General features: G+C 48.5%; 1 protein-coding gene across 1 annotated transcript; it reads right to left on the bottom strand.

The window, feature by feature from the left end:
* Positions 1 to 913: 913 nt before the first annotated feature.
* TOMM20 (translocase of outer mitochondrial membrane 20) lies at positions 914 to 13,656 on the bottom strand. The gene is made up of 5 exons (XM_079763479.1): positions 13,369 to 13,656; positions 8,206 to 8,252; positions 7,617 to 7,698; positions 6,214 to 6,356; positions 914 to 4,838 (listed from the first exon to the last, which is right to left on the bottom strand). Exons 1-5 carry the CDS (start codon positions 13,487 to 13,489, stop codon positions 4,794 to 4,796), a joined length of 438 nt encoding a protein of 145 aa, XP_079619605.1. The 5' UTR covers positions 13,490 to 13,656; the 3' UTR covers positions 914 to 4,793.
* Between the last annotated feature and the right edge of the window lie 1,227 nt (positions 13,657 to 14,883).

The raw sequence follows: 14,883 nt of genomic DNA, 5'->3' as shown, positions 1-14,883 counted from the left end.
CCCCTTTCAAGTTCAAAAGCAGTAACTCCGCGCTTTTAGAAACAGGACCACGCGCAGCATTACAGGTCCACCCTCCACCTCCCAGGAGCCACCACAAAAGGCCATGAAGGCAGCCCCGGACCTGGGGGTAAAGCGAGTCACCGGCCTGCAGGCCCAGGCACCTGGCTGGCTGAGGGGTGCGAATTAACAGCAAACAAAGCCAAAAGGTAAGTTGGTGATGATGTGAAGGGAACCCTCATGCACTTTTTAAAAAGTGATTTCAGAGAGGAAGGGAGAGGGAGAGATCAATGAGAGACCTTCATTGATCAGCTGCCTCCTGCACGCCCCACACGGGGGATCGAGCCCACAGCCTGGGCATGTGCTGACAGAGAATTGAACCATGACCTCCTGGCTCATAGGTCAACGCTTAACCACTGAGCCACGCCGGCCAGGCAACCCTCATGGACTCTCAGGGGGGACGTAAATTTGCCAGCCAGTCTGGAAAACAGTCTGGAGGTTCCTCAAAAACGTAAAGACCAAACTACTGCATGAGCCAGCGATTCCACCCGGGGCATCTGTCTAAAGGAAACGACGTCAGCACCGCGTTCACTGCAGCATTTACAGGAGCCAGGCGATGGGGCCGCCTGTGCCTCTTCGTGGGGCGTCCCACACAGAATGGTACACACTCGATGGAACATTCAACCTTAAAGGAGGAAACCAGGCCACATCTGACATGAACGAACCGGTGGGACATGCTAAGGGAAATACGGCAGACACACACAGAGAGGCAAACACTGCATCTCACACACTGAATCTAAAAAAAATCAAACCTGAGAAAATGAGCGGAATGGTGTTAGACAGGCTGGAGTGCGTGGTGAAGAACAGGAGAGGGAGGTGGGAGGGGACTGCAGTTAATGACCGTACACCTGGCATCTGTAGAGTAAATCTTTATTCTCCCCACAAACACAAAGGTCACTGTGAGGTGACATGTTAATTAGACTGAAGGTGGTCATCATTTCATCACGTATATGTACATCAAAACATCACATTGTACATCTTAAATACATACAAGTCTTATTGGTGAATCGTACCTCGATAAAGCTGGGGGTGGGGTGAGCCCTGAATCTTCCATTTGCCATGCAGCACCGGGCAGGGTTTAAACTGCAGGAGGAGTCCGTGAGTTACACACCCCGGACCTGCCCGCGCCCTGCTCCAGCCTCTCCTTCCATTGGGCTCTGTACCTGCTGCTGGAGTCCTGCCTACAGGAGGGCTGCCAGGGAAGCTGCCGAAACCACTGTGCCCACGGGAAGGGACCCGAAACCGCTGGTGACAGCCTCTGCGAGGACCAGAGCGGCCCTCCTCCCAGGGAGAGCACAGGAGCAACCGCAGGTGCCATGCGAACCTTCCAGCTCGTGCAGTCCACACGCCACGTGGACACGACTCACTCCAGCCTCTTCCCCACTGTCCTCCCTCCAGCCCCAAGCCCCAGCTCCTTTTTCAGTATGACATCAAAACACGTGACACCTTCTCACTATGGGTGGAAATTCAACAGGATTTAGTGCCCCCATGAGGCCTCCTGGGCTGTTTCTAGAACACATTGCAGCCTCTAAAAGGTGAAGAAAAAAATATTGTATCTATTATAGTGATCTAGAAACCTTGTACCTAAAAAAAGGGGGGGGGGGGGGGGAAGCATTTGATTCACCCGAAAACACAAAGTGGAGTCAGATTTGAAAACTCACAGCTACAATGCTCTGGAGCATAATTTCTGCTCAGGTGGCAGCCTGCCGAGGAGACGGCCATTTCTGGAGAAACCCTTGCTCCTGCGCACACTGAAGTGGACTGGCGATCTTGGACACGGAGTCCGAGGATGACAGTCTTTATGCTTCAGATCTCGGTGAGTACTGGCGGCTTCTGTTAGCTGACCTTCTCATCCCATTTAACCCCATGGTTACAGAGAGCTAAAGCACACGTCTGTGACCTAATAAAGGTCACCTGTCACGTGTTCCATATCACCATGGAGCATCCGTGTCATATTCGTAACATGGCCCCACAGCAGCAGCATCTCCCCAGCCTGGGACCGTGTTAGCAGCGCTGAATGAGCCTGGTGCCCAGCCATCTGCTCAACAAGCCTCCAGGTGGTTCCGACTCACGCTGAGGGTGAGAAGCCATTACTACCAAGATCCTCACCTGCCCAGCTGTCAACACCCTCAGATGCTGTAACCCAGACACACTCGGGTACCACGACTTTGTCACCAACTTCAGAACCCACTTCTGCAAATAAGCACCGAGCCAACGTGTTCTCCAAACCCTTTAATCGTCACTTACACAGGTGAGCAATCATAACACTGCATTTATGTGACAAGAAAGAAAATTTCATATGCTGTCTACAGGACATACCAATGATCTCAGAATCTCTTCGCAGTAACATTTCATTCACACACTCGGCCCACAGCTGCCTCAGCGGGGCCAGAAGGGCAGGCGGCCTGCCCGCTGTGCACACTGCGCTAAGTGTGAACCGAGTCCTAGTTATGTCACTAGCACAGCACTGCCACCCCCCACCAGGAGGCCTGTTTTAAATGCTCTTTCCCTTCAGGTACAAGCAATCGATCTCTGCCCAAAGCAGCAGGCCCACGGGCACTCGTTCCATTGCCAAAGGTTCCCCCAGTGCCCACACGTGCACACAGGACACGCAGTGGCCATCCCTGTTCTAAGCCTGAACTGAGCACCACTCGGCCAGCATCAACGTGGCTGCCAGGTTCCAGGAAACTGTTTGGCAATGGTATGTCCAGGGAAACATATGTGTATACACCTATATACATGAAAGCCCAAGCGACCCTTATGACCGGTGGCTGTGATGTGCACTGACCACCAGGGGACAGACACTCAATGCAGAGCTGCCCCCTGGTGGTCAGTGCACTCCCACCGCCAACCTCATGCCCGTCACCGGCCAGGCAGAGCAACCCCACCTGTGCACGAATTCATACACTGGGCCTCTAGTGTGTATGTACACACGTGTATATACATACACACTCTTAACCTCAGACCCTTCCAAGTCTAAGCTACCCCTTGGCCCTCCAGCCAGCCGTTTTCGTGGGACGGTCTCTTGCTCTTTCCCCACCTGTGCTCCCTCTGACCCTGTGCTCAGTCCTCTCTTCCCTCGGGCGGCCCCTGCTCTGAACACTCATCTGGGCGGGAGCAGGATGGAAGACTGTTTCCAATCACTGACCAACCTCCACTCCCTGCTTTGGGTTGGGGGTCCTATTAGTAAAACTGACTAACCAGCATATTTGTACTGGTCACCCCTCCCCCAAAAAGCATGCTGGGTGTAATAAAATAAAATAAAATAAAATAAAAAGCACTGTTTACAGGTTCAGGATCACAGACCTGGAAGCCATTCAAGGTGAGTCACCCTAGTTCTCAATTCACAGATGAGAAGATGGAAGTTCAGAGATGCAACGTGACGTGCCCAAGGCCGTGCGGCTCTCAGACAGAAATTAGAACCACATTCCAGACTCTTCCCACCACCACAAAACCCAAGTTCAAGGTCCAGAAAGGTTTGTAAATAAAACATGATAAAAAGCCTAGCCCACATGGAGAGGTTTGGGATCTCCCCACAGATGTCCAGGCAGAATGAAGGCAGCCGCAAAATGAGAAATACTGCTCAGCCCCACACGCCAGACCCTGGGCTCAGGCCTGACGCTGGATCTGTGGCTGCAGACGACGTCACGATTTCATTACCTCCAGGCTTTGCAAGTCTCCAGCCACAGGCTCCACCTTATTCTCATCATCAGAAGATAAATGAATCAGATTAAAGGGTCAAGGAGGTACATTAAGATAAAAGCAAAGAAACATTTTTACAAGCATATCATCTCAGTTACTTTAAAGGTTAAGTTTCAGATTAATTTACAATAGTGACAAAAGCACATGATTTCAGTGAAAATCAACACGTTACACCTTAAAAAAAAAATCTTCAGAAATACGAAGTCAGGCAAGCATGCAAAATTCAAAGAATAAAAAAGTGCAAGGCTTGACTGCTCCTCAGGAGAAGGCTGGATTTCATGATGCTGCACACAATGAAATGAATCAGAAGCGACAGGGACACTTCTCTGAATCGGCATACCAGGCCCCTCACTTCATCAGGAGGAGAGTGGGAGGCAGTAACCGGCAGGCCCAGCAGCTAGACCAGGGCGCACACAGACCTAGTGCCCAGTGCCTCCTGCAACCACGTGCACCTGCAGCAGCAGCAGGGAAATATCCAGGGCACATTAGCCACCGACTTAAACCACACGCTTCAAGACCGATACACACGGTGGGGGAGCTAATACAGCACCGCAGCGCATCTCACATATTTAAGAGATTAAATGCGAAGAAATCATCTCAAAGATTTTAATACCCAGCTTTGATAGACACAATCACATTTCCAGCCAAATGTTCTAGCTTAAAAAACGTGCATTCTTCAGCCTTCCCCTACTTTTTTTGCCTTTCAAAACTGAGCACTAGATATTTTGGATGTACATTAATATGATGTTATGTGTCCATTTTAATTACATGTTTTAGCAATAAACAAAATCCATGATATTTCGGTAACTCATAGTGTATTTATAAAATGAAAAGCTCTCTATCAAAATACACTCTTCACTGGGAAAAATAAATAAAAGACAGATGGATCGACACAAAGTAAAAATTCACTCTGGCAGATTTCAGTGTAGGACAGTCCATACCAAGCATATTTGCCCTTATTCCCCAGAGCTGTTCATCCTCCAAGTCAAGATTTTAAAAATATTTTTAATTGAGATTATGTTGACATTTGTTTCTCATTCCACATCATCCTCAGCCAAGCTCTGAGCACTTACAATTCTCTGAAAAAAGAAAAACAAAATTTTAACTCTTACAAAGTATAAGCATTTAATCAGATTTCTAAGTTCAGCAAAAATGCCCTTTGAATTCAAAGAAACAAATCTTTAGAAAGTTTACCCATTCTGAGATTTACTTCAACATTAAACGCTTTATATCATCTAATGATGATGACAACTGTCAGTCTCATGACAAATTTCAAATGAATAAAGAAGGCACACCATCGCATTGTGCTACGTCAGCCAATTACATAACTGAAACCAAAATGTATTCGAGATCTCCTTTTACTCCTACGTACACTAAAAATACCGATTAGTGCTAAGAATACTGATCATGCCATGCTCCACACCTTTCCCTTTTTGGCCTGGAAATGTTCAAAATCCTTGCACGAAGAAGAAACACAGTACTCTCAAATTAGCATTCTGAAAGCATTTCCGGGCGACATGAGACAAATAACTGAGTAAAAAGTCATCTTTTGGCTTCATCCTGAACTCATCCATTTTCAAGGCATCATCCTCGGGTCAGATTCCCCGAAGCTCTACCCTGCGCTGCTTTCCCAAGTGCCAATGACGCAAAGTACGTAGGTGATTCTGATGCAGCCTGGGAACCACGCCCGTCTGAATAAAAAGCATTAAGACCAAGTCCTTGGTTTTTTCACCCTCGCCCCTACCTCTGTGGGAACGTGTCTTTCCTTAGTCCCTTTCCAATCTAGTGGAGTCAAGATCAGTTTGAAGATTTTACTAACTTTTAATCACACCAAATGTGGACATGAACACATGTAATGGTCATGCCATTCCAAAGAGCAGATGACTTGGGCCCCTGGGAAGGGTTAAAGTGAACAGAATGCACTTTCATTAACTTGAGCATGGATCACCGTGAACACAAATGGTACTTTGCCCTATTCCAGAGTCGAATAGTTCAAACCCCAAAGCCCACCTGGCAGGAGCAAGGTACGAGTGAGGTCAGAGGGGTCCGGGGTCTCCATTCCCTATTTCCAGGCTCTGCCATCTTGGCTCCTCTGTGTTCCGCCAGCCACTGGCCCGAAGGCAGGGTCTCAGAGAAGAGTAGGCGGAGAACTAGTTTTACAAAGTAACTGAGAGTGGCCTGAATTCTGGGATTTGAATACGAGGCCTGAGACTTAATCTAAGACACACTTCCTGGCTCGCATCTAGGGCACCGTCACTAGATCGTATGCCAGCCAGTCGTCTGATGCTTTCCCGTTAGGGAGGAGGGTCTCAGGCACTGCTATCTGGAGTACGGTTTTCATTATATGGATGAGTTTCATGATTACACCACTTCCCTAGTCCTTTTTAAATGCTAATGTCCCCACATATTTCATTCTCAAATTCTACTTTATTTCACAACATTTCAAGTCCTTACCTGGCTAATTGTTGGCAGCTTAGTCAGAAGCATCTGGAACACCGGTGGTGGGAGAGTTTGCTGTAACACCTGCAGTAGCTGCTGTGGCTGGCCACACACCGCGATCGCGTTGGTCAGGTGATCCACACCCTTCTCATATTCACCTGGAAGAGTGACATAAAAGTAATACATAACCTGAAAAGCCTCTGCCTTCGCCAGGAATTCAACTCTAAAGTCCTCACTGCATCGACCACTGAGCCACACTGGCCTGGCAAAGGCAGCCTCATTCGTAAAGATTACTCATCTTCTCTATATCAAGTAAGCTTAAAACTCACTCAAAATACATTATGGGCAATGATAACGCACAAGAAACATTCATTTCTAGAGCCAGTCTCCAATAACACAATCCTCACGTTATGAAATGTCTAAAAGCTTGTCTTGAAATATAGCCACGCACGGCCTGAGGCCGGGGACGAGCTCTAAGAAACGTATCGTTACGCAAGTTCTCTGTGCGAACATCGGAATGCACGCACACCTAATGGGACAGCCTGCGCAGCACCTCCTGTTGGACAGCCTGCGCAGCGGGCTCCTGTACTGATACTGACACTGTGGGCAGCAGTGGTATGTGTGTCTCTAAACATAGAAAGGCGCTGTAATCTTATACAGCGGGCAGCACAGTAGGGTTTGTAGGGGAGGAAAAACCAACAAGCTTAATTATATGCAAACCTCCTGTTCACCTGAGACACCCTGGAAACGGAGAACCTCACGAATGGGGCCAAAGACGCCCCCTTAAATAAATATTAAACAGCCACTTCAGCAGAAGACCAAGACGATGGAGATGGGGGAGTCAGGCAAGGGAGGTGACCAGGAAAAGCACAGTGACCGAGGGTACAATTATTATAGACGGAAACCACTGTCTTCTGCATTGATAAGAGTTTCTACAGATAAGGTCACCCCTTTTCCAGTACCGGGAGGGAGACACCCTAACAAATGTAAATGCTTTCTACAAAGGGCAACTGCTACTCAGTTTTCTAGTCTATTAAAGAAAAATAAACATCGGCCCCCCAAAAGTGTCACTTGTGCTAAAAGCCCATGATACTAATAAACCCAGATGGAATTTTTGGGTCAAGAACCAATAAGGTCATCTGTCATGGGCCCTTCTCCATCCCTCACAGAAAGAAAAGGCAACCTACATGATACCCCTCTCCCCACAAAAGAAAAGATGTCCCCAATATAATCCCTTCTTTTCTTCTACCAATAGCTCCCTGCTTTCCATAAAAATCTTCCGTTTTGATCAACCCCGTGGTGGGAGTGCCCTCCTTGTAGTTGCCAAATGGGATGCTGCCCCATTCACAAATCGCTTAATAGAGCCACTTAGATGTTCAAGTTCACTTGGTTGAATTGGTGTTTTACGTGACTCTTACCTTGAGCTAGTAACTCTTCCCCCAACTGTATTTCTTCAAGGAAGAATTTCTGAACAGCCTCCGCATCTTTAAGGTCAGGTAACTGTTTGGAAGGAGAATATTTAATAACTGATAACAAAATTATGCCACGGGACATGACCTATACACAGAAAATCATACCACCAACAATAAAACCAAAAATTGAATTTACTCAACAGCACTCGCAAAGATTAGTATCTACATGGACAGGAATGTAAAAACAACAACAAACAAATAAACTTATTGACCAAATTGGTTTTTGAGTTTGAGTCAAACCTGAAGTATAAAAGGAATACAAATATCACTACTATGAAATATGCACATTATAATTTTTTGATCACCATTATAGACTTTTATGTAATTGTAATCAATATACCTGAAGTAGAGTTTTGTTTTAAATAATTATTTCTATAAAGTATGTAATATAGGGGTAGGCAATTTACATTGTTCGTATGGAAAATACAATAATTAATTACTAAACGAGAATAAAATGTGCTTTGTGTGCTCACAACTGTAAACCTACTTTTGCCCACCCCTGGGTAACCTAAGCAAGAACCAGACGCAGTCTTACCTTGGAGAGTCCAGCTCTCTCCTTGGCAAGCTTTTGTTTCTTCCTTCCTGCAAGAAAGGAAACATCTCGTTATTGAGATGAGCACCCCAAGAAGTCCCAACGCGGTGAGGGTCAGTCATCACGTTTCCATCACAGCTTCTGGGCTGCTTCCGGGGCCCTGTGGCTTTCAGGGTCATGGGGACCGTTCTGGTCATGGGGACCCTTCTGGGCAGGAGCTTTCTGCCCTGGGCACCAGGACCTGCCCTGACAAGATGGAGATAGCCCATCAGCGGTCTCCGAGTCATTGCTAGCAGAGCAAGCCCTCCCTCCCTCCCACCCACAAAGGACACGAAACAGGAGCAGGAGTGAGCACTCCCGTCAGGGACTTTCGTTACTGAACGACCCAGATCCTAGTCCTGAATGTTCAACACTCACTGGAATCTTAAGTGGGGAGGGGGAAGAGAGAACCAGCATTTAAGAGTTTAAAATTTAAAAAATAAGCCTTAATCGTCACTGAGTCAACCCTTAAAACCAACCAAGAGGACACTCATGGCATTTAAATCGCCAATTAACGCTTCACCCACGTGACGGCGTGACGGCGTGGGTGCAGAGGGAGCACAGGCGTGTGTGTCCGCTCCTCCCTACAGCGGTGCCACAGGGCAGGTGGCAGCCACCTGGGCTCCCCTCCTCCAGGTAAAACTGGCCTAAGCACAGCACTTGGTTCGAGCTGTGATGAAGTGAGCATGTGTTAGCGGTGCCTCTGTAAACATGCCATAAAGCATGTGTTACTGATACAGTCCAATACCACTCCGCAGCTAAGGAGCTGTGCTCACTGAAACACGGGAGTGACCATGAGACAGAGCTAAGAAAGCTCAGGCCCCAACACTTCCTCCTGGGTGACCTCTGGCAAGTAAGTGACCTCTGAACTCTCCACACAAGGCCCACCTAACGTGGCCACCGTGAGCAATACAGCCGCAATTAACCAGCAAACGCCCTCCACAAACCCAGGCCCCAATGCACGGCTGACTGCCCAACAGGTTACTGTGGCCAGGGAGCCTTCTTTTCTTCTCTAACCTTCGAACTAGCTTAACCACACCAGTATCTCTTGCCAACCCTACAAAACAATTCTGGCAGTTTCAACAGAAAATTATAGGTTAAAGTTGATCTCGCACATTAATTTGAAGAATGCAGTATTTTTTCCTAACAAACTACCTTTCCTAGGTATTCACCACTGGGCAGTTAAGTGTGGGGGAAAAGAACACAACATATTCTACCCTCACTTTGCTTAAGGGTTTTGTTTGGCCCGCTTCAGGCAGAAAATAAGGCATGCATTTTCTATACCGACTATATTAAGGAATTCCTAAATATGACGGCACAGCCTAGGGCTGCAAGGAGAGTACTAAGACTAGAGGAGACGTGGGGGATTTTAAGATAAAACTGACATGAAGACAAGGAATGCTTGGGAGCTAAGGTGAGCACTCTCAGTTTTCGATGCTCCGTGCCATGACACTATCTAAACATCACTTAGCTTATTCAACCCTCACAGTAACACTAAGACGTGTCTATCGTCATCCCCATTTTACAGAGAGAACTGACCAAGGTCACAACTAGGAAGTGGTGGAGGGGGCTCACAGAAGGCGGCTGAGCTTCAGGCATGTGGGCGCCATCACTCTCCTGCCTCTAAACGCTGTAGAAGCGAAGACGTTCCCATCGAAATAGGAGGCACCTCAGAAATGGACGTGGCGAGTTTGTGGCATAAACAGAGAAATACAATTTGCTAAGCCAGAATGTATGTAAAATGACAAAAATGGCAACAAAACCCAGTAGAAACTGAGACTTAGGTCCATTACCATCCAACTTTATAGCTGTTCTTTTATGGGGTGGAGAGTATATTGTTGTTGCTGAATGCTGAATACAGTTAGCAACTTTAAAGATTGCTTCGTTACTTTGAATTTTAGCACTAAGATTAAAATTCTGGCCCTGATGGGGTAGCTGGTTAGGACATCATCCCAATACGCCAAGGTTGGGCGTTCAATACCCAGCCAGGGCACATACAAGAATCAACCAGTGAGTGCATGCATAGGTGGAGCAACAAATCAATGTTTCTCTCGCTCCCCCTTCCTTTCTCTAACATCAACTTTTTAAAAAAGGATTAAACCTCTGGATTTAGTTTCATAAGACAATTTGTTACATTAACTTATTTCCAGATAGAGTACCATATAGTATCTATGATGAAGGGACGTGACACATGGTAACATAACAGACTGGCAAACCAATCAGCAAAATCAGACTGTGACTCAGTATTTGCTAAAAGTCAGTCCCCCGGGCTACTGTGTGACCCTAACAAGCTAAAACAAACCTGTCTACTTTAAAAGATGCTCCAACTGAGCCACCTGACCAGGGCACAACTAAGTACTTTTAATCAGAATGCAAAACTAGTGGTAATTAAAGCTTAAAAAACCCTTTTCTTAATGTTTTTACTGATTTTAGACTGAGAGGCAGGGAAAGGGAGAGAGAAACATTGATGAGAGAAGCATCCATGGGCTGCCTCCTGCATGCCCTCCCCAAGGGGTCAAGGTCAAGCCTGCAACCCTGGCATAGGCCCTAACCTGAAATCAATCAGCAACCTGGACGCTCAACCAACTGAGCCCAACAGCCCAGGGAATTAAAGTTGTAATTTCTAAAGAAAATATAAAGTAAATTATATTCATAAGCATTCTTCAGCATTCATCAATTACTATGAGCCAGAGACCGCACTAAACTCTACCTTCATTATATCATTTTACAAAAGTGCAACTAAAACCTTAAGCCGGTTGCCCAAACTAATAATCCAAGCCTGGCCACTTAAATGGAAAAGGACTTTTGAAAAACAAAAAAAACAACAAAAGATTTCTTAATCTAAAATGGCAGAGAGGGCAATGGGGTACCAAGGTACAGATGTAATACTTTCAACAATAAAGATGAAGCACTAATGCAGCTTCCCTGTGTCAGGAATGGTGGGGACACTTCAAACATCTTCATCTTCTGAAAACCAACCAGAAGCAGGTGACAGTACCTGACTTTACAAACTAAGAAAATTAAGATTCAGAAATCTCAAGATTAGGCCGCTAACCTGTGACTAACCTGGCCTGCAAACTGTATCAGATCCAAAACAACATTCCTTCAATCTAAGAAACATTCAGGTAGTGTAGAGAATTTTTGTGAGTTTACTTGAGCCTGACAACTGCCAGGAAGCAAAATCTCAACGGATTGAGAAAATGCTCCAGAAAATGGCAGCTTTGCATCTTATTTTCTACATTTCAATCAAAAGACTTAAGTGGGTTACATGAAATCCACTGGTGATAGGTTAGGGAGGCGGGAGAAAGCAAAGAGGGAAACCTCTGGGATTGGATAAAAAATAAAATGATAGACACCTGTTCTTCTTTTATTCCAAGCCTGAATACGGGTTGGTTAACAGTCAACAATTAACTAAATAAACAAGGGGATTTGTGGTCTCCGAAGAGCAGTGCCTGTGCTTTGAGGGGCCAGAAAATGGGGAGATAACTTTGTTTTTGCAAAGGCCTGTTTATCAGGTATGTTATCCTGGATACAAAAAAATGACAGGCTCAGTTAAGGTGGAGATTGACCTTTGTCGGGGGGAAAATATTGCCATGAATGGCTTTTTTTAAAAAAAAAAATATTTTTATTGATTTCAGAGAGGAAGGGAGATAGGAACATCAATGATGAGAGAATCACTGATCGGCTGCCTCCTGCACTCCCCCTACTGGGGACTGAGCCAGCAACCCCGGCATGTGCCCTTGACCGGAATCCAACCTGGGACCCTTCAGTCCGCAGGCCGTATCCACTGGGCCAAACCGGCTAGGGCCCCGAACGGCTTTTAGTTAAAAAGTTTTCATTCCAGACCATCCTTTGTGGTTAGTTTAGGTCTGAGTTTATAAGGCCGCCATGCAGGCCTCCCTTGAGCTGGCCCCCTTTCGTCCACCATTCCTTCCATTAAACTCCCCAACCTTAAATTAAATAAAGAACCTCTGTATCTCTGCCCTCCTACCATGTAGGAGTGGGAATCCCATGTCCAGGTTTGGTGGGGTGACATCAGCGCAGCCCCCCCTCCCCCACCCTGCGCGGGCACCAGCCCCACGTGGCCACTGAGCACGTGAGATGCCTTGGGAGAAGCTTAGAAGGAATCGTCCGAAACAGGACAATCGCTGCTTTGTACTTTCTGGGCTGCCATCACGTAATCGTCCATTTTAACTTCAGCGACGGTCTGAGCAACCTAGCCGGGTTTCAAAAACAGTCCTTATTCCAACAAATGTGCTCGTCTAGGGTGGCAAAGGAGCGCGCCTGCGAGATGCAAAGGCCGCAGCGGCTGGGGCGGCACCATTTCCCTCTCCTCCTCCACCTCCTCCTCCTCCTCCTCCTCCAAGATGTCGCAGGTCTGAAATGGGGCTGAGCCACCGGGAGGCGCAGCCCTTTGGACTCCCCTGCGGTTCCTGTCGCATTCACTCATATCCTGGCGGCACCGAGAGCGCAGCCACCAAGAGGGTTTAAGAATGCAATGGCCCTGCCGCGCTGGATTCGCCGACCTAGTCGTCTCCTTGCAGAAATTCGTAAAATAGGAAACATGTGTAAGCCCGCTCGGGTGAGGAGCATCGACCTATAGGAACCAGGAGGTCGCGGTCGGATTCCCGGTCGGGGCCCATGCCCGGGTGGCGGGCTCCATCGCCAGGGTGGGGGCGTGCAGGAGGCAGCCGATGCGTGGTTCTCTCTCATTGATGTTTCTCTCTCTCTCCCTTCCCCTCTGAAGTCCATACAAGCGTATTTTAAAGAGAGAAACCCAAGCACCACCCCAGCACGCGCCGCCTAAATTATAACACAAACCAGAGTGTATGTGTACGACCAAAACGGGGGGGAAACAAAATGGGAAAATCGCTCCCATCCCTCCAAAATGGAGGGGTCAGGCCGGTCGCAGGGCCAGGAGCAGCCCGGGGGCGCGTGCCCCCCCCCCCCTTCCCGGCTGCGGCTCGCGTCCTAGGCGCGCCCACCACGCGGCAGCCCGCCGCCCCGGCCCCGCGGGCGGGGAGGGGTGCCGGGAGGGTGGCGAGGCGCGGGGAGAAAAGGGAAGCAGAGACGGGAGCCAGGGGAGGCGGCAGGACCGGGCGGGGGAAGGGGGGGGGGCCCACTCACGTTCTCGCAGCCGGTTCTTGAAGTTGGGGTCACTCCGTCTCTTGCGGTCAAAGTAAATGCAGTAGCCGATGAAGAGGGCCCCGCACACGCCGGCGGCGATGGCGCTGTTCCGGCCCACCATCTTTCCTCGACCGCACGGAGAGGTCGGCGGCCGAGGGGGCCCGGGAGGAAGCCGTTTGTCACGAAGCCTCCGAGCGGACGGCGCCGCTCAAACTGACGCCCGCCGCGAGGGGACGGGAAAGGCCGAGCGCGCCATTTCCGGCGCCGTCACAAGAGGTCCACGGGCTGCCCGCGGCGGTGCCTGAGAAGAAACCCCTAGGCTGTCCGCGGCAGTGCCTGAGCGGAGGCGCCCGTGCCGCCTCTGCGCCTGCGCAGGGGGCTTAGGCGTCGTCTCCGGGGCACCGGGCGTAGCGTGCGCGTTAGTGAGTGCGGTGTGAGGAACCGCGCACTTCCGGGGAAGCTGCCGAGCCTGACGCCCGAGGGCGCGCGTGGCCGCCGCGCACGTACACTCGACGGTGCCAGACAGAGATGGGAGGTTGCCGCCCGCAAAGGCTTGCCTTTATCCTTGTCTGATGCAGGCAGCCTGCGACTCGTTTCAAGTTCAGCCACAGCCCGTTGTGCAGCGAGCACCACAATCTGGGTCCCATGTCAAAGCCATGTTGCAAAGTGGTATCACGCGTGGAAGAAAATCAAATGGAGCAATGGCTGGAACAATGTAACTGGTAAAACATATTGAAGGGAAAAAATATAGAAAACATTCTGTATGTGGGTTAAAATTTAAGACAAAACTTTGGACAGAAAGACACAAAACAACTGCACGTTGCAGAGGGCGTGGTGAGGTGGAGTTGGCCTCTGCCAGGCTCCAGGGCAGGGGTCCTCAAACTTTTTAAACGGGGGGCCAGTTCACTGTCCCTCAGACCGTTGGAGGGCCGGACTATAGTTTAAAAAAAACTATGAACAAATTCCTATGCACACTGCACATATCTTATTTTGAAGTAAAAAAACAAAACGGCAAAAACACCCGCATATGGCACGTGGGCCGTAGTGTGAGGACGCCTGCTCCAGGGACAGGGAACTCTCCTGTAACCGCGCAGAAGCCTTGTTTTCTTCCATCTGGCCCTTTATTTCAACTTTTTTCCCCTTTGACTCAAACTGGCCTCACCTAGTGCCCTGCCTCTACCCCCTCCATCTCCCTTGCTTAATCACTGAGCCCTCAGGGCAGTGAGGTGAGGTCAGCATCTTAGGAACAAGGTCCTGGGTCTATTGAGTATTGAGACAGAAATTTCTCTATTTTTTAATTTATTTATTTATTTAGAGAGGAAACAGATTTGTGTACCACTGATTTATGCATTCATTGGCTGATTCTTGTATGTGCCCTGACTGGGGATGGAACCCACAACCTAGTCGTAGGAGGAGGATGCTCTAACCCCGTGGTCGGCAAATTGCGGCTCGCGAGCTACATGCCCTAAAACTAACCCATGGTAACTAACCTGCCTACATCCTACAGGAAATGCT

This window comes from Cnephaeus nilssonii, assembly GCF_951640355.1.
Source record: "Cnephaeus nilssonii genome assembly, chromosome: 23".
NCBI lineage: Eukaryota > Metazoa > Chordata > Mammalia > Chiroptera > Vespertilionidae > Cnephaeus > Cnephaeus nilssonii.
This window is presented reverse-complemented; position numbering and strand designations above follow the sequence as displayed.

Coding starts and splice junctions, on each gene's coding strand:
- TOMM20 (XM_079763479.1), bottom strand. CDS start 13,489: ATGGTGGGCCGGAACAGCGCCATCGCCGCCGGCGTGTGCGGGGCCCTC. Junction 8,253..13,368: donor CAAGAACCGGCTGCGAGAAC/GTGAGTGGGCCC, acceptor CCTTTCTTGCAG/GAAGGAAGAAACAAAAGCTT. Junction 7,699..8,205: donor AGAGAGCTGGACTCTCCAAG/GTAAGACTGCGT, acceptor CCTTCCAAACAG/TTACCTGACCTTAAAGATGC.